Below are 23,259 nucleotides of genomic sequence, written 5' to 3'. Positions count from 1 at the left end.
GCCGTGGCGACACCACTTAAAGGGCAGGTGTCGGGTGGCAACATTTTATTTCGTCCGACTGCCAGCACCTGCCCCCTTCCCCTTTCTTCTTCAGGGTGTCGGCCGCGATCACTCAGCCCGGCGCTCCTCTTGATCTGACACCCCGCTCCCCGGTGGTCCAGCAGGGCCCCAATGTGTGCAGTGCTAGGCCCCTCCCCTTTAATCAGGGAGGGAGGTCTGCTATGACGCGGTGCTATGTGCCAACGGGCATGGCGCTGTTACACGACGCACCGTGAAATTCACTGGTAGCGCCTCGAGGGAGGGGAGCGTTTCCAGTAGCACCCCACCTCCTGCTTGGGGTGCTACCACTGAATTTAATGCGCAGGGGCGCTAACTTTTTCAGGGGGCTAAAATTAGCCCGGTGATGTTAGTGACCCAAAGGGGGTGCCACCGAATTTCTCTCTAAGAGTCTAAATGGGCTGGAGGAGCAGAGGGATCCAGGGATACAGATACACAAATCACTAAAAGTAGCAACACAGGTTAATAAGGCCATTAAAAACAAGCACTGGGGTACATTCCTAAAGGAGCCTCCTGTTCCGTGCCTAGGAGCTCTGAACCATGGCAGAGAGCGGCTGGGACACATTTCTCACATGCCTCGAGATTAACCCGCACGGCAACTTTGCTGTCAGTGAAGAGAGACGAGAAAGACCAAAGTGCCATTTGCCCCTCTCAGTGTGGCCCTGAAGGACTGTGTCCAGGTTGGAGTTCTGTTCCCACCGTACGATCCTCCCCCAGATAGTCCTTTGAGCTCCAGCCAGGTGATGCTAAACACTCAGGTGGGAAAGACAAAAATCTACAACAATGTGTTTAAAACAAAGTTGATTTATTTGACATCTATCCAGAATATTAAACTCCAGCCCAGTTCCCAGAGTTATTAACATCAGCAGAAACATTCCCCACCTGTCAGAATGAACATGGTTCAGTCTTGGATGTGATTAACAGCAGCAACAACAGAATCCAATCCCTGCAGTCACTTGTGAACTCGCTGGTGTGTCAGGAGGTTGGATGACTGAGTGAATCCCTTCCCACACTCGGGGCAGGTGAACGGCCTCTCCCCAGTGTGAACTCGCTGCTGTGTCAGCAGGTGGGATGACTCAGTGAATCCCTTCCCACACTCAGAGCAGGTAAACGGCCTCTCCAAAGTGTGAGTGCGCTGGTGTATAGTGAGCTCAGATGACTGCCTAAACCCAGTCCCGCAGTGAGAGCAGGTGAACGGCCTCTCCTCAGTGTGAGTGCACAGGTGTACAGTGAGGTCAGATGATCGCCTGAACCCAGTCCTGCAGTGAGAGCACCTGAACGGTCTCTCGTCAGTGTGAACACGTTGATGGCGTATCAGTTCCCCGGAAACTTTATAGCACTTCCCACAGTCCGAGCATTTAAAAGGTCTCTCATCGGTGTGAGCTCGCTGGTGTGTCAGCAGGTGGGATGAGCGAGTAAATCCCTTCCCACACACGGAGCAGGTGAATGGCCTCTCTCCAGTGTGAGTGCGCAGGTGTACAGTGAGGTCAGATGACTGCCTGAACCCAGTCCCGCAGTGTGAGCACCTGAACGGTCTCTCGTCAGTGTGAACACGTTGATGGCGTATCAGTTCCCCGGAAACTTTATAGCACTTCCCACAGTCCGAGCATTTAAAAGGTCTCTCATCAGTGTGAGCTCGCTGGTGTATCAGCAGGTTGGATGAGCAAGCGAATCCCTTCCCACACACAGAGCAGGTGAACGGTCTCTCCCCAGTGTGAACTCGCTGGTGTGTCAGCAGGTGGGATGAGCGAGTGAATCCCTTCCCACACACGGAGCAGGTGAACGGCCTCTCCCCAGTGTGAGTGCGCAGGTGTACAGTGAGGTCAGATGACTGCCTAAACCCAGTCCTGCAGTGCGAGCACCTGAACGGTCTCTCCCCAGTGTGAACACGTTGATGGTGTATCAGTGCCCCGGAACTTTTAAAGCACTTCCCACAGTCTGAGCAGTTAAAAGGTCTCTCATCAGTGTGAACTCGCTGGTGTCTCAGCAGGTTGGATGAGCGAGTGAATCCCTTCCCACACTCAGAGCAGGTGAACGGCCTCTCCCCGGTGTGAACGGTGCTTTTTGCTTCCATATTCAAAGGCCGATGATATTCAGTTCCTGATGAATCAAGTGACTGTCAGATCTTGACGTGATGTTTGGTTTGAGTTTCCCGTCTGCAAATCCTCCCCTTCTAATACCCTGTAAAATGAATTTAAAACGGAGCGTGAGAGAGAACCCACTAAAGAGGCAGGTTGTGAAATTGAGCTCAATGAATCTGGTCATTTGTGGGACCGGCACTAGAAAAAAAGTGACCATGAAAGCTGCCGGATTGTCATAAAATCCCACTGGTTCACTAATGTCCCTCGGTGAAGGGAATCTGCCACCTGGTCTGGGCCTCTGGCCTCTATGGGAGGAGAGAGAGAGAGAGAGGTGGGAGTGGGAGGGGGCGAAGGAGATGGACTTTATACATCTGCAACTCGACCAGAACTTTGACAGAACCTCCAAAACCCGCAACCTCCAGCACCTAGAAGGAGAAAGGCAGAAGGTGCATGGGAGCACCATCACCTCCAAGTTCTCCCAGTCACGCACCATCCTGACTTGGACATATATCGCCGTTGCTACATCATCACTGGGTGAAAATCCTGGAACTCCTTACACAACAGCATTGTGGGAGTACCTTCACCACACGGACTGCAGCGGTTCAAGAAGGCGGCCCACCATCACCTTCTCAACGGGAAGATGGGGATTGGCAACATATTCTGCTCTTGCGAGCAACGCCCACATCCCAAGAATGAATTAAAACAAATCTGTATATGTAAAATGGATTAAAAGCCTCTACAGAAATACTTATTCCGAAAACAATACTCTTTTACATTGTAGGGACAGTGTCTGTGTAACAACCTAATCTCCCCCAGAATCCACCTCCCTTGACTGTCACACATTGGAAATTGTTGGGTCCTCCTGGGCTCAGAAGTACTGGGGGTTAAACCCAACAGCTTCTCCTCCATCTCCACTCCAGTTCAAACTGAAGCAACAAAAAAACCTACACAGGCGGCCAGGGACCTACCTGCCATCACCTGCAATAAAACTCTTCCCCACAGCTGTTGACTAATGGTGGCCGCAGCACCCACAATCACCGCGCCCCAGAAACCACTCTATCCAACGCGCTGATTTCCCCGCTGAGAGTGCACATGCTCTCCGGGGCCACGGGCCATTCTGGGAGCCTGGCTCCTGTCCTTTGTCCCGAGTCGGACTTGGTGGAACCGGCTGCAGAAACCGGGAAGCGGCAGCTCGGATGGGGGAGGCGCTGCACCCTGGGTTTCCTGGTGCTGGGGCCCTGGCCGCACATCCGCCGGGCCCGGCCGCTCTGATTCTGATTGAGTTTTTTGATGAGGTAACAGAGAGGGTTGATGAGGGCAATGCGGTTAACGTGGTGTACATGGATTTCCAAAAGGCGTTCGACAAAGAGCCACATACTAGGCTTACCAGCAAAGTTGATACCCATGGAATAATAGGGACAGTGGCAGCATGGATACGAAATTGGCAAAGTGACAGGAAACAGTGAGTAATGGTGAACGGTTGTTTTTCAGACTGGAGGAAGGTACACAGTGGTGTTCCCCAGGGGTCGGTACTAGGATCACTGCTTTTCTTGATATATATTAATGACTTGGACTTGGGTGTACAGGGCACAGTTTCAAAATATGCAGATGACACAAAACTTGGAAGTATAGTGAACAGTGAGGAGGATAGTGATCGACTTCAAGAGGACATAGACATGCTGGTGGAATGGGCGGACACGTGGGAGATGAAATTTAACGCAGAAAAGTGCGAACTGATATATTTTGGTAGGAAGAATGAGGAGAGGCAATATAAACTAAAGGGTACAATCCTAATGTGGGTGCATGAACAGAGAGTCCTGGGGGTATGTGTATACAAATCGTTGAAGGTGGCAGGGCAGATTGAGAAAGCAGTTAAAAAAGCATACGGGATCCTGGGCTTTATAAATAGAGGCATAGAGTCCAAAAGCAAGGAGGTGATGATGAACCTTTATAAAACACTGGTTCGGCCTCAACTGGAGTATTGTGTCCAATTCTGGGCACTGCACTTTATGAACGATGTGAAGGCCTTAGAGAGGGTGCAGAAAAGATTTACAAGAATGGTTCCAGGGATGAGGGACTTCAGTTACGTGGATAGACTGGAGAAGCTGGGGTTGTTCTCCTTAGAGTAGAGAAGGTTGAGATGAGATTTGATAAAGGTATTCAAAATGATGAGGGGGTCTGGACAGAGTAGACAGAGAGAAACTGTTCCCATTGGCAGAAGGGTCGAGAACCAGAGGACACAGATTTAAGGTGATTGGCAGAGGAACCAAAGGCGACATGAGGAAAAAATTTTTTACTCAGCGAGTGGTTAGGATCTGGAATGCACTGCCTGAAAGGGTGGTGGAGGCAGATTCAATCACCGCTTTCAAAAGGGAATTGGATAAGTGCCTGAAGTAAAGAAATGTGCAGGGTTACGGGGAAAGGGCGGGGAGTGGGACTCGCTGAAGTGGTCTTGCAGAGAGCTGGCATGGGCTCGACGGGCTGAATGGCCTCCTTCTGTGCTGTAACCATTCTATGATTCTCTAAAATATTAGAAAGTTTGTTCCACAGAAGCACGAGGTTTATCTGCTTTTATTGATGAATTTAAAAAGTCTCTATTAAAACCTGAGCCAGTGTGTTGTGAGCCAAAGAGCCTTGTGTCCAATGAGGGGAATAAAGGCCCACAGCCTCCCCTGGCCCCGGGCCCTAAACAAGGGACTGGAGAAACTAGCTGCCCTGCGGATCAGACAATCAGCTGGCGCTAGTCCCGTCCCTCAGGCTCCCCGATTGGTTGGAGGACCCGCCGCCGGCTCGATCCTCCAGCCACGCCTCGCTCGCTCCCGATTGGTCGGAAGCTCCCGTCAATCAGGCCCTGGGCTGGGTCACGTGTCCCTGAGGTCACGTGCGCCATCCAACTGACGCCGCTCGGTCCAGGGCCTCGCGGACTCTCAGGTTTTTCTATTTCTCTTTATTCTCTCCCGATCCACCCCTACCCCCACCCCGCGCGATTCTCCACCCAATCGGAGCGGAGAAAACTCACTTTGCGTCACCGATCGCAACTCTGGACCAGACACCAAGGACTTTCCCCGGAATGCCCCGCACCGACTCCGTCCGGCAGGATCCGAGTGCGCAGGCGCAGCTCCGAGTGGGGGAGGGGGGTTGGTCTCCTCTGGGCATGCGCAGTTGTTGCCCTTGGTGACCGGGAGGGGTCGCTGTGCTGGACTCGGTCCAAACCGCCGCTCCCTGTGCGCATGCGCGGACTATCATCTGTAAATCAACCATCAGCCAGAAGAGGTCGCTGGTGAGACCAGTGAAGAAAGAAAGACTTGCATTTCTATAGCGCCTTTCACCACCACCGGACGACCCAAAGTGCTTTACAGCCAATGAAGTACTTTTGAAGTGTAGTCACTGTTGTAATGTAAGAAATGCGGCAGTCAAATAGCGCACAGCAAGCTCCCACAAACAGCAATGTGATAATGACCAGGTAATCTATCTTTTTGTTAACTCTGTTTCTCTCTCTACCGATGTTGCCTGGCCTGCTGAGTGTTTCCAGCATTTCCTGTTGTTATTTCAGATTTCCAGCATCCGCAGTATTTTGCTATTATCCTTTTGTTACGTTGATTGAGGGATAAACATTGGCTAGGACACCGGGGATATTTCCCCTGCTCTTTCCCACATTACAACAGTGACTACACCTCAAAAGTACTTCATTGGCTGTAAAGCACTTCAAGACGTCTGCTGGTCATGAAAGCACTATATAAATGCAAGTCTTTCTTTCTCAAAATAGTGTCATGGGATCTTTTACATCCACCTGAGAGAGCAGACAGGGCCTCAGTTTAATGTCTCATCTGAAAGACGCCACCTCTGACAGTGCCTCAGTACTGCACTGGAGTGTCAGCCTGAATTTTTGTGCTCGTCTCTGGAGTGGGACTTGAACCCACAGCCTTATGCCTCAGAGGCAAGAGTGCTACCATAGAGTCATAGATTTATACAGCACAGAAAGGGGCCCTTCGGCCCATCGTGTCCGCGCCGGCCATCAAGCCCTGTCCATTCTAATCCCATTTTCCAGCACTTGGTCCGTAGCCTTGTATGCTATGGTGGTTCAAGTGCTCATCTAAATGCTTCTTGAATGTTGTGAGGGTTCCTGCCTCTACCACCCTTTCAGGCAGTGAGTTCCAGATTCCAACCACCCTCTGGGTGAAAAAGCTTTTCCTCAAATCCCCTCTAAACCTCCTGCCCTTTACCTTGAAACATTGCCCCCTGGTTATTGATCCCTCTACTAAGGGGAAAAGTTCTTTTCTATCTACCCTATCTATGCCCCTCATCATTTTGTACACCTCAATCAGGTCCCCCCTCAGCCTTCTCTGCTCTAAGGAAAACAACCCCAGCCTGTCCAGTCTCTCTTCATAGCTGAAGCGCTCCAGCCCAGGTAACACCCTGGTGAATCTCCTCTGCACCCTCTCCAATGCAATCACATCCTTCCTATAGTGTGGCAACCAGAACTGCACACAGTATTCCAGCTGTGGCCTAACTAGCATTTTGTACAGCTCCATCATAACCTCCCTGCTCTTGCCTTCATTAGCCGAGGCATAGAATATAAGTATCCCATATGCCTTCTTAACCACCCTATCTAGCTGTCCTGCTGCCCTCAGGGATCTATGTACATGCACACCAAGGTCCCTCTGATCCTCTGTCCTTCCTAGGGTCCTACCATTCGTTGTGTATTCCCTTGTTAGTCCTCTCAAAATGCATCTCCTCACACTTTTCAGGGTTAAATTCCATTTGCCACTGTGCTGCCCATCTAACCAACCCATCTATATTCTCCTGTAGCCTGAGGCTTCCCTCCTCGCTATTTACCACTCCACCAATTTTCGTGTCATCAGCGAACTTACTGATCATACCTCCTACATTCATATCGAAATCATGAATGTACACTACAAACAGCAAAGGACCCAGATCCTGTGGTACACCACTGGACACAGGCTTCCAGTCACAAAAACAACCTTCGACCATCACCCTCTGCCTCCTGCCACTAAGCCAATTTTGGATCCAATTGACCAGTTCGGGGGCGGCAGCAGAGAGGAGGTGAGCCCGGGATAAAAACCGGCGCGAAGACCGAGGCCCGAGACCAGTTCGGGGGCGGCAGCAGCAGAGAGGAGGTGAGGCCGGTATAAAAACCGGCGCGAAGACCGAGGCCCGAGACCAGTTCGGGGGCGGCAGCAGCAGAGAGGAGGTGAGGCCGGTACAAAAACCGGTGCGAAGACCGAGGCCCGAGACCAGTTCGGGGGCGGCAGCAGCAGAGAGGAGGTGAGGCCGGTATAAAAACCGGCGCGAAGGCCGAGGCCCGAGACCAGTTCGGGGGCGGCAGCAGCAGAGAGGAGGTGAGGCCGGTATAAAAACCGGCGCGAAGACCGAGGCCCGAGACCAGTTCGGGGGCGGCAGCAGCAGAGAGGAGGTGAGGCTTACCAACTCAGCAGCGGGGGGAGAGGTAAAAAGTAATCAGTGTGTGACGTCACCAGGGAGCAGGTAAGTGATTGGTTGGTGAGTATTTCTCTTTTTTAAACTTTAACTCTGTAGTTTATAGTGACTAGGGTCTTTTCTGGTGTAGCAGGGACTGTAGGTAGACTATACAAGTGCCTTAGAGATATCTTTAATTGGTGTTAGTGAATTTAATTTAAATTAATTAAAGGGTAAGTCATGCCAGGAGAGCCCAGCCCCGTGATGTGCTCCTCTTGCTCTATGTGGGAATTCAGGGACACTGCCCCTGATGACCACGTGTGCAGGAAATGCATCCATCTGCAGCTACTAGCAGACCGCATTGAGGCGCTGGAGCTGCGGGTGGATGGGTTGTTGAGCATTCACGATGCTGAGAGGGTCATGGATAGCACGTTTAGTAAGTTGGTCACACCGCAGGGAAGGGTTGTACAGGAAGAAAGGAAATGGGTGACCACCAGGCGGAGCAATAGAAGCAGGCAGGTAGTGCAGGAGACCCCTGTGACCATTCCCCTCTCAAACAGGTATACCGATTTGGATACTGTTGAGGGGGATGACTCACCAGGGGAAGGCAGCAGCAGCCAACTTCCTGGCACTGGGGGTGCTCCTGCTGCCCAGGAAGGGAGGAAAAAGAGTGGGAGAGCAATAGTGGTAGGGGATTCTATAGTAAGGGGAACAGATAGGCGTTTCTGTGGCCGTAGATGTGAATCCAGGATGGTTTGTTGCCTCCCTGGTGCCAGGGTCAAGGATGTCACTGAGCGGCTGCAGGGCATTCTGGAGGGGGAGGGTGAACAGGTAGAGGTCGTGGTCCACATTGGTACCAACGACATAGGTAAAAAGAGGGATGAGGTCCTGCAGCAAGAATTTAGGGAGCTAGGTGGAAGATTAAAGAGCAGGACCTCAAAGGTTGTAATCTCTGGATTACTCCCGGTGCCACGTGCTAGTGAGTATAGGAATAGGAAGATAGAACAGATGAATGCGTGGCTAAAGGGATGGTGCAGGGGGGAGGGCTTTAGTTTCCTGGATCACTGGGCCTGCTTCTGGGAAAGGTGGGACTTGTACAAGTCGGACGGTCAACACCTGAACCAGAGGGGGACCAATATCCTTGTGGGGAGGTTTGCTAGCAATGCTGGGGGGAGTTTAAACTAACTTGGCAGGGGGATGGGATACAGAGTGGAGCTATAGTAGGGGGTGATTTACAGCCAAATACAGAGGAAAAAACAAGTCAGCTGGGAAGGCAGAGAAAATATGTGAGGGCAAAAGGGAATATGGCAGGGCTGGAAGGCATTTATTTTAATGCAAGGAGTCTTGCAAATAAGGTGGATGAACTGAAGTTGTTGTTGAACACATGGGAGTACGATATTGTTGCTATCACGGAGACATGGTTGAGGGAGGGTCAGGACTGGCAGCTCAATATTCCGGGGTATAGAATCTTCAGGAGAGACAGAGGGGGGTGTAGAAGGGGAGGGGGTGTTGCAATATTAATTAAGGAGTCGATTACTGCTGTAAGGAGGGATGATATATTAGCGGGTTCCTCTAATGAGGCCATATGGGTAGAACTTAAAAAGAAAAAGGGGGCAAGCACCTTGCTGGGAGTGTACTATAGGCCCCCAAACAGTCAGGGGGAGATAGAGGAACAGATATATAGGCAAATCTCAGAGAAGTGCGAAAATAATAGGGTAATAATAGTGGGGGATTTCAACTTCCCCAATATTAATTGGGATAATCAGAGTGTGAAAGGCTTAGAGGGTGCAGAATTCTTAAAGTGTATCCAGGAGAGCTTTTTGAGCCAACATGTAGAAAGTCCTACAAGAGAGGGGGCGGTACTGGACCTAATTCTAGGGAATGTAGCCGGGCAAGTGGTGGAAGTGTCAGGAGGAGAGCATTTTGGCGACAGTGACCATAATTCGGTGAGATTTGAGGTGGTCATGGAAAAAGACAATGACGGCCCGGAAATAAGGGTTCTAAATTGGGGGATGGCCGATTTTAATATGATAAGGCAGGATCTGGCCAAAGTGGACTGGGAGCAGCTACTTATAGGAAAATCCACATCAAAGCAGTGGGAGGCTTTCAGAGGGGAAATAGAGAGAGTACAACGCCAACATGTTCCTGTAAAGGTCAAGGGTGGGACCAACAAGCAAAGGGAACCTTGGATGACAAGGGATATACAAAAATGCATTAGGAAAAAAAGGGGGGCTTTTGGCAGTTACAAAAGACTAAAGACGGAGGAAGCCCTAGAGGAGTATAAAAAGTGCAGGGGCATACTTAAAAAAGAAATTAGGAGGGCAAGGAGGGGCCATGAAATAACACTGGCGAGCAAAATAAAGGAAAATCCTAAGATGTTTTATAAGTATACTAAGGGCAAGAGGATAACCAGGGAAAGGATAGGGCCCATTAGGGACAAAAGTGGCAATCTGTGTGCAGAGCCAGATGATGTAGGCGGGGTTTTAAATGAATTTTTTGCATCTGTGTTCACTATGGAGAAAGATGATGTAGACATAGAAATCGGGCAAGGGGACTGTGACATACTTGAACATATTAGCATCGAGAGGGAGGAGGTACTAGCGGTTTTAGCAGGCCAAAAAGTGGATAAATCCCCAGGCCCGGATGAGATGTATCCCAGGCTGTTGTGTGAGGCAAGGGAGGAGATTGCAGGGGCTCTGACACAAATTTTCAGAACCTCTCTGGCCACAGGGGATGTACCAGAGGACTGGAAAACAGCTAATGTAGTACCATTATTCAAGAAGGGTAGCAGGGATAAACCAGGGACTTACAGGCCAGTGAGCCTAACATCTGTGGTAGGGAAATTATTGGAAAAAATTCTGAGGGACAAAATTAGTCTCCACTTGGAGAGGCAAGGATTAATCGGGGATAGTCAGCATGGCTTTGTCAAGGGTAAATCATGTCTGACAAATCTGATTGAATTTTTCGAGGGGGTGACTAGGTGTGTGGATGAGGGAAATGCTGTGGATGTGGTTTACATGGACTTCAGTAAAGCTTTTGACAAAGTCCCGCATAGGAGACTGGTCAAGAAGGTAAGAGCCCATGGGATCCAGGGTGCCTTGGCGCGTTGGATCCTAAACTGACTGAGTGGCAGGAGGCAGAGGGTGATGGTCGAAGGTTGCTTTTGTGACTGGAAGCCTGTGTCTAGTGGGGTACCTCAGGGATCGGTGCTGGGTCCCTTGCTGTTTGTGATCTACATAAATTATTTGGATGAGAATGTTAAAGGTATGATCAGTAAGTTCGCAGATGACGCGAAAATTGGTGGGGTGGTAAATTGTGAGGAGGAAAGCCTCAGGCTACAGGAAGATATAAATGAGTTGGTCAGATGGGCGGGAAAGTGGCAAATGGAATTTAACCCTGAAAAGTGCGAGGTGATGCATTTTGGACGGACAAATAAGGCAGGGGAGTACACAATGAGTGGTAGGACCCTCGGAAGTACAGAGGGTCAGAGGGACCTTGGTGTGCATGTACATAGATCCCTGAAGGCAGCGGAACAGGTAGATAAGGTGGTTAAAAAGGCATATGGGATACTTGCCTTCATTAGCCGAGGCATAGAATATAAGAGCAGGGAGGTTATGATGGAGCTGTACAAAACGCTGGTGAGGCCACAGCTGGAGTACTGTGTGCAGTTCTGGTCGCCTCACTATAGGAAGGATGTGATTGCTTTAGAGAGGGTGCAGAGAAGATTCACCAGGATGTTACCTGGGATGGAGCGCCTCAGCTATGAAGAAAGACTAAACAGGCTGGGGTTGTTTTCATTGGAGCAAAGAAGGCTGAGGGGGGACCTGATTGAGGTGTACAAAATGATGAGGGGCATAGATAGGGTAGATAAAGAGGAACTTTTCCCCTTAGTAGGGGGGTCAATAACAAGGGGGCATAGATTCAAGGTAAGGGGCAGGAGATTTAGAGGGGATTTGAGGAGGAACTTTTTCACCCAGAGGGTGGTTGGAATCTGGAACTCTCTGCCTGAAAGGGTGGTAGAGGCAGGAACCCTCACAACATTCAAGAAGCATTTGGATGAGCACTTGAAATGCCATTGCATACAAGGCTATGGACCAAATGCTGGAAAATGGGATGAGACTGGACAGGGATTGATGGACGGTGCAGACATGATGGGCTGAAGGGCCTCTTTCTGTGCTGTAAAACTCTATGACTCTATGACTCATGGGGCCATAAATACAAAAGTCACGAATAAATCCAGTCGGGAATTCAGGAGAAATGTCTTTACCTGGCGAATGGTAGAATGGGGAACTCGCTACCACAAGCAGTAGTTGAGGTGAACAGCACAGATGCATTTATGGGGAAGCCACATGAGGGAGAAAGGAATGGGAGGATATGTTGATCGGGTTAATTGAAGTAGGGTGGGTGTGGGGCATAAACACTGGCATGGACGAGTTGGGCCGAATGGTCTGTTTCTGTGCTGTAGATTCTATGTAACACCATGAACAGTCAATCAAAGGGAATCATCAGCACAACAGTCTTAAAGATTAAACAGCAGTACAAGAATTTATAAAACATTCATCCATTCCATGTTCATGTCACCCCAGCTGTCTACAGGGCCCTGTGCTGCAGAACAGTGTGAACTCGCTGGTGTCTCAGCAGATTCAATGACTGAGTGAATCCCTTCCCACACATGGAGCAGCTGAACGTCTTCTCTCCTGCTCGAGAATCTTCAGCTCCTGGGAGCTTTTAAAACTCTTCCTACAGTCAGAACATTGAAGAGGCCTCTCCCCAGTGTGAACTCGTGGGTATGCCAACAGGTTGGATGACTGAGTGAATCCCTTCCCACACATGGAGCAGGTGAACGAGCCCTCGCCAGTGTGAACTCACTGGTGTTCAACCAGAGTCGAGGACAGACTGAATTGGACAGCAGTAGATTGCTGAATAGATTGGGAGATGGTGAAGTGCAACGAGACCTGGGTGTCCTTGTGCACCAGTCGCTGAAGATAAGCATGCAGGTGCAGCAGACGGTTAAGAAGGCAAATGATATGTTGGCCTTCGTAGCGAGAGGGTTTGAGTACAGGAACAAGGATGACTTGCTGCAGTTGTACAGGGCCTTGGTGAGACCACACCTTGAGTATTGTGTGCAGTTTTGGTCGCCTTATCTGAGGAAGGATGTTCTTGCCATGGAGGGAGTGCAGTGAAGATTCACCAGACTGATACCTGGGATGGCAGGAATGACATATGAGGAGAGATTGTGTCGATTGGGCTTATACTCACTGGAGTTTAGAATATGAGGGGATCTCATTGAAACTTATAAAATTCTAACAGGACTAGACAGACTAGATGCAGGAAGGATGTTCCCAATGTCGGGGGAGTCCAGAACCAGGGGGTCACAGTCTAAGGATAAGGGGTAAGCCATTTAGGACTGAGATGAGGAGGAATTTCTTCACCCAGAGAGTGGTGAACCTGTGCAATTCTCTACCACAGAAGGCAGTAGAGGCCAATTCATTAAATATATTCAAGAAGGAGTTGGATATATTTAAGGCTAAAGGGATCAAGGGATATGGGGAGAAAGCAGGGACCGGGTACTGAGTTTGGATGATCAGCCGTGATCTCATTGAATAGTGGAGCAGGCTCGAGGGGCCAAATGGCCTACTTCTGCTCCTATCTTCTACGTTTCTATGTTTCTAATTGCTTCCCACACACACAGCAGGAGAACGGCTCCTCCCCAGTGTGAACTCACTGGTGAATCAGCAGGTTGGATGTCCAAGTGAATCCCTTCCAACACACGGAGCAGGTGAAAGGCCTTTCATTAGTGTGAACTCTTTGGTGTCTCAGCAGGTTGGATGAGCAGGTGAATCGCAACCCACACACAGAGCAGGTGAACGGCCTCTCCCCAGTGTGAACTCGCTGGTGTTCGATCAGCGTAGAGGACTGAGTGAATCTCTTCCCACACACGGAGCAGGAGAACGGCCTCTCCTCACTGTGAACTTGTTGGTGTTCCAGCTGTCTCGAGGACCGAGTGAATCCCTGCCCACACACAGAGCAGGTGAACAGCCGCTCCCCAGTGTGAACAAGCTGGTGTGTCGTCAAATTCCTGGAGCTTTTAAACCTTTTCCCAGTCAGAACATTTAAACGGTCTCTCATCAGTGTGAACTCGCTGGTATGTTCGCAGGATGGATGTCTTAGTGAATCCCTTCCCACACACACAGCAGGTGAACGGCCTCTCCCCAGTGTGAACTCGGTGAGTCATCAGATTCCGAGAACTTTTAAAGCTCTTCCCAAAGTCAGAACACATAAACGGCCTCTCATCGGTGTAAATAAGCTGGTGTTCCTTCAAAGCCCTGGAGTTTTTAAAACTCTGCAAACAGTAAGAACAGTTTTATGATTTCTTGTCAGTGTGAACAAGCTGGTTTCTCAGCAGTTGGGATGGATAAACAAATCCCTTTCCACACACGGAGCAGGTGGACGCACTGTCCCCAGAGTGACTGTGCCGATGAACTTCCGATGCAGACAGGGAACTGAATCCTTTCCGCAGTCCCCACCTTTACCCGGTTTCTCCCCGGTGTGACGGTGCACGTGTCTCGCCAGGGCAGGCGATCGGCTGAATCCAAGTCCACACACGAAACACGTGCGGTTTGTCCGTGCTGTGATCGCTGCTCTCTCCTCCCATGTGCAAAGGCCGATGATATTCAGGTCGTGATGAATCGAGCGACTCTGTCAGATTTTGAGTTGATGTTTGGTTTGAGCTTCCTGTCTGTAAATGCTCCACTTCTAAAACCCTATAAAAGGAGTTTAGAAAGGGGGTAAGAGGGAGAATGTTGTCTCATGTCGCCTTTTCCCAGCATAGGGGCAGTGAAGCTGATTTTCAGGCCCCAGCTGCTGCACAGGTTGGTTGAAAGGATCAACAGTAATGGCAGCTGCAATCCCCACAAGCCCCCGCGCTCCAGAAAGCGCTCCGGCCGCCGTGCTGAGTTGTGGCTGACACTGTGCATGCACCCCATGGCCCCGCCCTCCCCTGCTCCACAGGCGCCCGGCCCGCACCGCGCATGCTCAGCACACACCCCGCCTGAATCACCGGCAAAGAGTGAGTTTTATCAGGTTTTTTTTATATATAGCGGAGAGGAGCGCGGGCGGGGAGATAAATTAAAAGAAAATACAAACTGGACTGTCCCAGCACCCTCCCGGCACCGAGTGGAGCAGATTGAGTGGCCGCAGCCCCTTGTCTTCTGCAGGGAGCCGGACTGGGGCACGTCATCAACTCCACGCGGTGACTGACGGGAGCTCCGACCAATAGGGAGAGAGCGGGTGGAGCTTGGCGGCGGGTCCTCCAACCAATCGGGGTGTCCGAGGGGTGGGACTTCTGCCGCCTGCTTCTCCCGCTGCTGAGACAAGTGGAATGCAGCAGAGGGCGCTCTTCTGAGTTTGGGACTCAGGCATGTTAGTGGAGCAGTGCAGAGGGAACTTTACTCTGCACTGGAGGGACAGCACAGAGTTTTAGACTCGAGTCTCTGGAGTGGGACTTCAACCCACAATCTTCTGACTCAGAGGCGAGAGTGCTGCTGCCTGAGCCACGACTGACACTCTGTATCTGACCCGTGCCGTACCTGCCCTGGGAGTGTTTGATGGGACAGTGTAGAGGGAGCTTTACTCTGTATCTAACTCGTGCTGTACCTGCCCTGGGAGTGTTTGATGGGGCAGTGTAGAGGGAGCTTTACTCTGTATCTAACCCGTGCTGTACCTGCCATGGAAGCACTACGTGAGACTCTAGAACTGATATAAATTATCTTTACTGACATTCAGACATGACTGTTTCACCCGATAACAAAGTGATACAACCTTATTCTGGGGAGCACCACTCAGAACCGAGAGTGATCAGGACCATGTTCTGGGAGAGTCTAACCACCTCTGCTTGACATTCAAGGGCAATAGCATCACCGAATCCCCCACCATCCTGGGGGTCACCATTGACCAGAAACTTAACTGGACCATCCACATAAATACAGTGGCAACAAGAGCAGGATATGCTGCTGGGGTTTGATGAAGTCGGTTCATGTGGAGCATAAACAGCAGCATGGACCTGTTGAACCGAATGGCTCCTCTCTGTGCTGTACACTCGATGTAGCAGTCAGGAAATGGGATTGTTCGGACCTGTCCATTCACCTCCTCCTGAAGCCCTGCCGAATGGTCTCTCCTCAGTGCGATAGTGTTCCTGCGAGCTTTTAAATCTCTTCCCACAGTCAGAACATTTTACAGGGTCTCAGTGGTAACTCGCAGCTCTCTAAATAGGTTGGACTGTTGTGGAGTATTTTAAACCAACACTCGACACAAGGTTTTAGGTCAATAGTCAAGTTGTCTTTATTACACCGGTGGGGAAAGTCTGCTCTGTCTTAGCCAGACTTCTCCAAATTGGTACAGCAAACACATTTTTATACATTAAATACACGTCATTCCTGCCACCTGATTGGACCTTGGCCCGTGTTGTATCCGTGTGTTAATAGAGACACGGAAGGCAGGAGTAGGTTTCACAGGTGTTTACTGAACAAAGTCTGGAGGTGAACTAAAAGATACAAAACACTATACAGGCTTATATAGCCCGAGTGGCCATTACCGGCATTACAGTACACAGGGGGCTCTTAAAGGCACATACACCACAATTCCTCCCCTTTTAGACAACCAGTACATAACATTTTAAGTAATTGTTATTTAACATGTTTACAAGAACAATAATATACATATTGCTGCAGTTAATCAATTATAAGTCAAGTCTCTCTGGAGGCTTCCTGGCTCGGTCCGGATAACGCCTCGGTGGTGTAGTAGTTTTCGGTGGTGTAGTAGGTTCTTTTGGCAAGGTTGATTCGGCTGGAATGCCAGTGTCGGGTTCATCTGGTTCTGGCATCACTGGATCGGAGGTAGATACTATGGGTATCTCTGCTTCATCATCAGGTGTATAGAGTTGTGGTGTAGGTTGTCCCTTTTCAGATGACTCTATGATCTGGTCAGCATGGCGCCTTATTATGCTTTCTCCAATGTCCACTGTATACATCAGTGGTCCTAGTCGTGTGCAAATAGTTCCAGGCTGCCATTTCTCGGTACGGTAGTCCCGGGCCAAAACTTGTTGACCTATCTGGAAGGTTCTAGTTGGCCTTTCATTCATGCCTTGAAATTGCCAGTTCTCTACGTCCCTTCTGATGTTTGGCTTGATCAAATCCAGCCGGCATCTTAGTCTTCTATTGAAAAACATCATGGCGGGAGTCTGGTTTGTAACCATATGTGTTGAATTCCTGTATGCAAACAAGAAGTTATCTACCTTATGCTGTAGATTTATGTCTTCATTACCCATGGCTTTTATGGCCTTCTTGAAGGTCTGGACAAACCTTTCAGCCAATCCATTGGTGGCGGGATGGTATGGGGCGGACGTGTAGTGCTTAACCCCATTGTTTTTTAAGAACTTCCTGAATTCTTTGGACACAAATTGTGGTCCATTATCAGAACAGATCTGTTCAGGCAGCCCATTCCTGGCAAATATGGTCCTTAATACTGTGATGGTGTTTTCCGTGGTGGTGGAGGACATCTTTATTACCTCCGGCCATTGGAGTGTGCATCAACCGCGATTAAGAACATTGAGTCCATAAATGGACCAGCAAAGTCGATGTGTACCCTTTGCCATGGAGATGAGGGCCACGCCCATGGATGTAGAGGGGCTTGTGGTGGGGCGTTTTGGACCTTCTGGCATCCGAGACAGCCCTTGGTCATTTCTTCGATGTCTCCATCGATACCTGGCCACCACACAAACGCTCTGGCTAGGTTCTTCATTTTCACTCCACCCAGATGCCCCTCGTGAAGCTCCTTTAGCACTTTATCCTGGAGTTTGGGTGGAATCACCACTCTGGATCCACACATCAAGGTTCCTCGGCACACTGACAGCTGTTCCCTTCTTTGCGAGAATGCTGGCAACAGTGGTTCGCCATGTGCTGGCCATCCCTTCACCGTTAAATCGTAGACTCGTGAGAGAGTCGGGTCATTTCTCATTTCCTTTTCAATGGCAGAATTTGTTACTGGTAGACATTCTACTATGGTAGAGTGGAACATTTCCACTGGGTCCACTGTAGGTGCCTCTTCTACCGTTGGCAACGGTAGACGTGATAAACCGTCAGAATACAAAGGATCAAAACAGCATGGAAATGCTATGTCATATTGGTGTGCCCCTAGGAAAAGGGACCACCTCTGTAGCCTTTGTGCTGTCATAATGGGAACGCCCTTTTTAGGGATGAATATGGAGACGAGGGGTTGATGGTCAGTCAACAAGGTAAATTTTTGTCCGTGTAGGTAATGGTTGAATTTCTTCACTCCCCATACCAGGCTGAGTGCTTCCCTGTCGATCTGGGCATAGTTACGCTCAGCTGAGTTCAATGAGCGTGACGCAAAAGCTATCGGCCGTTCTGAGCCATCAGGGAATCTATGTAATAATACCGCTCCTACGCCGTAAGGGGATGCATCGCACGCCAGTCTGATTGGCAGTGATGGGTTGTAATAAGCCAAAACTTCCTTGGACGTGATCAAGCCTTTACATTTATGGAAGGCACGTTTACAGTCCTCGCTCCATTCCCAAATTACTCCCGTTTGTAGCACTTCGTTAAGAGGGTGCAGAACAGTTGACAAGTTCGGTAAAAATTTATGGTAGTAATTTATCAATCCCAGGAACGACCTTAATTGTGAGACATTTTCAGGTGCTGGTGCTTTTATGACTGCTTCAATTTTCTCAGGGGACTTATGCAACCCTTCTTCGTTAATTATGTGGCCACAATATGATATTTGTTTCTGGAAAAATTCGCACTTGGGGCGGTTTGCTCATAGGCCCCGTTCTCTCAGCCTAGTGAGCAACCTTCTCCAAATTGGCAAGGTGTTCATTGTCATTTTCTCCTGTTACAAGGATGTCGTCTAGGTAGCATTGAGTCCCAGGAATCCCTTGCAGGACTTGTTCCATAGCTCTTTGCCAGATAGCTGGAGCTGATGCTACTCCAAAAACCAGTCGATTGTACTGGTACAGGCCTTTGTGTGTGTTTATTGTGAGATACTTTTTAGAGGCCTCCTGAACCTCCATCTGTAGATATACCTGTGCCAAGTCAATTTTTGTGAAACGTTTCCCTCTGGATAGTGAGGCGAAAATATCTTCTATCCTCGGAAGAGGATACTGTACCGTGTGAAGGACTGGGTTTACAGTCACCTTGAAGTCCCCACAGATGCGAATTTTTCTCTGTTTTTCAGATTTATCATTATTTAACATTTTCTTCATGACCGGGACGATGGGTGTTGCCCACTCGCTCCAATCTATCTTGGATAACACGCCTGTCTTTTCCAAATTCTCCAGCTCTGCCTCGACTGCTGGACGAATTGCGTATGGCACCGGCCTTGCCTTAAAAAACTTGGGAATTGCCGCATCTTCCACCTTTATTGAGGCGGTGACGCCTTTCAAGGTTCCTAGTTCCTGTTGGAACACTTCTTTGGCGTTGGCCAAGATGTCTTTTAATCGTTCAGGTATGATGTCATCATCATTTTTTTTCTTACTGGTCACCGTCAGTGCCTGAATGGAGTGCCAGTCCAAACGTATCTTCCTGATCCATTCACGTCCCAACAGCGGTGGGCCACCATCTTGCAGAACGTATAAATACAACTTCTGTATTGCCTTGCCGCTGTATACAACAGGCACCTTTATTTTCCCTTTTGGGTATACTTTCTGCCCCGTATATGTTTTCAAGATAATGGATGTGTCTTTCAAAGGTATATGCGGAAATAGGCACTCGTAATCCCGTCTACTTATGACGGTTAGGGCTGACCCTGTATCTAGCTCCATTTTAACTGGGGACCCCGCTATCGTGAGGGTAACCCAAATGGTCTGGTAATCTTCTTTGGCAATTACATTATGTAATTTGAGAGAGCTTAGTCTCTTGTTTCCGGAGTCGCTATTGCTCTTCTGGTCTTTGGAGCTACTGTCCGTCATAATTTGTACCTTTCTGTACTTTTCCTTATTGATTTTTTTTCTGTCAGTGGATTTTTTGTTTCCAGATCGGCATGCACGTGTAATGTGTCCCATCTTTCCGCATTGCCTGCATGCTTTGTCCTTGAACCAGCAGTCCCTCTGGTCATGGGTGGATCTGCCGCAGCGATAACATCTCTCAAAACCCCGTGTCATTTCATGGGTGCCGAAGTGCTGTGGCTTTTGCTGTATCTTTGCAGCTCCTCTTGCTGCTGCTTCATATGATACAGCCACACTGAAAGCCTTGTCCAGTGTCAAAATCTTTCTCAGAAAGTAGCTTTTTTTGTGTTCCTTCACTTAGGAGACCGCAGACGACTTTGTCTCGTAGAGAATCTGCCAGTCCTGTCCCGAATTGGCAGTGTAGGGTGTCAACAATCTCCTTAAAATTCTTGTCCATCGGTTTGGCTGGAGTGATTAAGTTTCGTAACAGCCCGTATGTCCTTGCGCCCATTAGATTTAGAAGTACCGATGCCTTTTTATCATCTTTTATTTCATTCGCTGTGCAATATTTCTCCACTCTTTTTTCCACATATGTGGTCCAATTCTCTATATCATTATCGAAAGCATTAATATTGCCAGCCTTAGGCATCTTGGGGAAAAAAATGGTGCCTCCCGCGCTTTCCTTCCTTTCCTGCAGAAAAAATGGCGCTTCCCGCGCTTTCCCACCGCTGCTGCTGCTGACAACGCTGTTTTCCGCGGTTTTTATTTACAGGTGGAGATTCGTTCCCGCCGGGCTCTCTGGGACTTTCCCCTCCCTCTGCTTCTCCGAACGCCGACCTGATTTGCAGCGCCGGCCGTCTCCCGAGTGCTCCCCCCCTCTGTCTGTGTTTGCCTCCGCCTTCGCTGCTCGGCCCCGCTGCAGAGCCAGCCGATGGAGCCCCAGCCCGCCGCCCAGGAAGGATTATTGCAGTACCTGCCACCAGCTCGGCTAGCTGGTGAAACCACAGTTTTTTTTAATCGTTTTTTTTCCTTGCTTTTCTCTGACTTTTGTCTGAGGAATCGATCTTCTTGAGGTGCTGCCGAATTGCAGGTAAGTCCGTTTCCACTTCGTCGCCACTGTTGTATCCATGTGTTGAGAGAGACACGGAAGGCAGGAGTAGGTTTCACAGGTGTTTACTGAACAAAGTCTGGAGGTGAACTAAAAGATACAAAACAGTATACAGGCTTATATAGCCCGAGTGGTCATTACTGGCATACACCACAGCCCGCATGCATCTTCACTGATTGGTTGCCTATGCCGCGTTACATTAAAGTACCGCCTTTATTATTGGCCGTTATCCCCCAAGCTGTTGTTGCACCTATGACCTTTATTTATGCCAAATGGGTCTCGTCAACATTGTACTTCTGACTCATTGTCCTCCTTTCCTGCCTCTTTCATTGTTTTACTTTCCTGCCAGAACAGAACTTACATCCTCTAGGCCTCTTCATTGTTCCATGTCCAGCTAGGTTATCTCAACTGTCAGTTCAGCAACTTAGAAAAAGCTTACTACTGCAAAAGGCCTATTAGATTATTGTCTTTGTTACACCATTCAGTGAAACTGCCAGCGATGTCAGTTTAACTCTTTCCCCACTGCAGGACGCTCAGTGAACGGCGACTGTCTGGTGTGAACTCGCTGGTGTCCGAGCAGGCTGGATGACTGAGTTTATCCCTTCCTTCACTGGGAGCAGGTGAACGGCCTCTCTCTACTTCAAAGTGACTGCTGTTTCAGTTGGCTGGAGAACTGAGTCAATCCCGTGCCGCCTGTGCAGTCGGTGAACGGTCTCTCCCCGATGTGAACTCACTGGTGTATCAGCAGGAGGGTGGACTGAGCAAATCCCTTCCCACACACGGACCAGGTGAACGGTCTTTCCCCAGTGCGAACTCGCTGGTTTCTTCGCAGGAGGGTGGACCGAGCGAATCCCTTCCCACACACGGAACAGGTGAACGACCTCTCCCCGGTGTGAACTCGGTGTCTCAGCAGGAGGGTGGACTGAGCGAATCTCTTCCCACACATGGAGCAGGTGAATGGCCTCCCCCAGTGTGAACTCGCTGGTGTCTCAGCAGATTGGATGACCAAGCGAATCCCTTACCACACACAGAGCAGGTGAACGGCCTCTCGCCGGTGTGAACAGGCTGGTGTATCAGCAGGAGGGTGGACCGAGCGAATCCCTTCCCACACACGGAGCAGGTGAACGGCCTCGCCCCGGTGTGAACTCGCTGATGCGTCAACAGGTCCGCAGAGTTCACAAACCTCTTGTGACAGTGAGAGCAGCCGTATGGTCTCTCTCCAGTGTGCAGCCGCTGGTGCTTCATCAGGTACTGGGAGCATTTAAAGCTCTTCCCACAGTCTGAACATTTAAAGGGTCTCTCGTCAGAATGAACTCGCTGGTGTCTCAGCAGGTTGGACAAACATGTGAAGTCCTTCCTACACACGGGGCAGGTGAACGGCCTCTCCCTGGTGTGAACTCGCTGGTGTATCTGCAGGTTGGTTGACTGAGCGAATCCCTTCCCACACACGGGGCAGGTGAACGGTCTCTCCCCAGTGTGAACTCGCTGGTGTCTCCGCATGTGGGAGGACTGAGCGAATCCCTTCCCACACACTGGGCAGGTGAACGGCCTCTTCCCGGTGTGAACTCGCTGGTGTCTCCGCAGGTGGGAGGACTGAGCAAATCCCTTCCCACACACTGGGCAGGTGAACGGCGTCTTCCCGGTGTGAACTCGCTGGTGGGTCCGCAAGCTGAATGAATGAGCGAATCCCTTCCCACACACGGAGCAGGTGAACTGCCTCTCCCCGGTGTGAACTCGCTGGTGTGTCCGCAGGTTGGAGGACTGAGCGAATCCCTCCCCACACACTGGGCAGGTGAACAGCGACTTCCCGGTGTGAACTCTCTGGTGGGTTCGCAGGTGGGAGGATTGAGCGAATCCCTTCCCACACATGGAGCAGGTGAATGGCCTCTCCCCGGTGTGAGCTCGCAGGTGTCTCAGCAGATTGGATGACCAAGCGAATCCCTTCCCACACACGGGGCAGGTGAACGGCCTCTCCCCGGTGTGAGTTCGCCGATGAGCTTCCAGTGCATACGGGTGAAGGTATCCCTTCCCGCAGTCCTCGCATTTATGCAATCGGTTCCCACTGTGACTGCGCTCGTGGCTAGTCAGCTGGGCAAACCCCTTCCCACAGTCCTCACATTCATACCGTTTCTCTCCAGTGTGCCTGCCCTTGGGGCCCTCCAGGTCGGGCAATCGGCTGAATGTACGTCCACACATGGAACACGTGTGCACTTTTTCTGCACTGCGATCGCTGCTCTTTCCTTCCATGTGCAAAGGCCGATGATATTCAGGTCCTGATGAAGCCAGTGACTGTCAATCTTGATGTGATGTTTGGTCTGAGCTTCCTGTCTGTAAATGTTCCACTTCTAAAACCCTGTAAAAGGAGTTTAGAAAGGGGGTAAGAGGGAGAATGTTGCCTCATGTCTCCCTTTCCCAGCCCAGGGGCAGTGAAGCTGATTTTCAGGCCCCAGTTGCTGCACAGGTTGGTTGAAAGGATCAACAGTAATGGCGGCTGCAATCCCCACAAGACCCCATGCTCCAGAAAGCGCTCCGGACGCCACGCTGAGTTGTGGCTGACCCCGTGCATGCGCCCCATGGCCCCGCCCTCTCCTGCTCCACAGGCGCCCAGCCCGCACCGC

At 50.1% G+C, this 23,259-nt stretch overlaps 2 protein-coding genes across 2 annotated transcripts; both read right to left on the bottom strand.

Moving 5' to 3' along the window:
* Nucleotides 1-843: 843 nt before the first annotated feature.
* LOC147118233 (uncharacterized) lies at nt 844-2,425 on the bottom strand. Its single transcript, XM_085984323.1, has one exon. It carries the CDS (start codon nt 2,129-2,131, stop codon nt 1,010-1,012), a length of 1,122 nt encoding a protein of 373 aa, XP_085840449.1. The 5' UTR covers nt 2,132-2,425; the 3' UTR covers nt 844-1,009.
* A 19,116-nt stretch (nt 2,426-21,541) lies between these two features.
* LOC147118232 (uncharacterized) lies at nt 21,542-22,988 on the bottom strand. Its single transcript, XM_085984322.1, has one exon. The coding sequence runs from the start codon at nt 22,886-22,888 to the stop codon at nt 21,548-21,550; it is 1,341 nt and encodes a 446-aa protein (XP_085840448.1). The 5' UTR covers nt 22,889-22,988; the 3' UTR covers nt 21,542-21,547.
* Nucleotides 22,989-23,259: the final 271 nt, after the last annotated feature.

The sequence above is a fragment of the Somniosus microcephalus genome, chromosome 4 (genome assembly GCF_052327205.1).
Source record: "Somniosus microcephalus isolate GS21.2 chromosome 4, FLI_Smic_1.0, whole genome shotgun sequence".
Classification (NCBI taxonomy): Eukaryota; Metazoa; Chordata; class Chondrichthyes; order Squaliformes; family Somniosidae; genus Somniosus; species Somniosus microcephalus.
The sequence above is the reverse complement of the archived record's forward strand: the minus strand, read 5'-3'. Positions and strand labels throughout refer to the sequence as shown.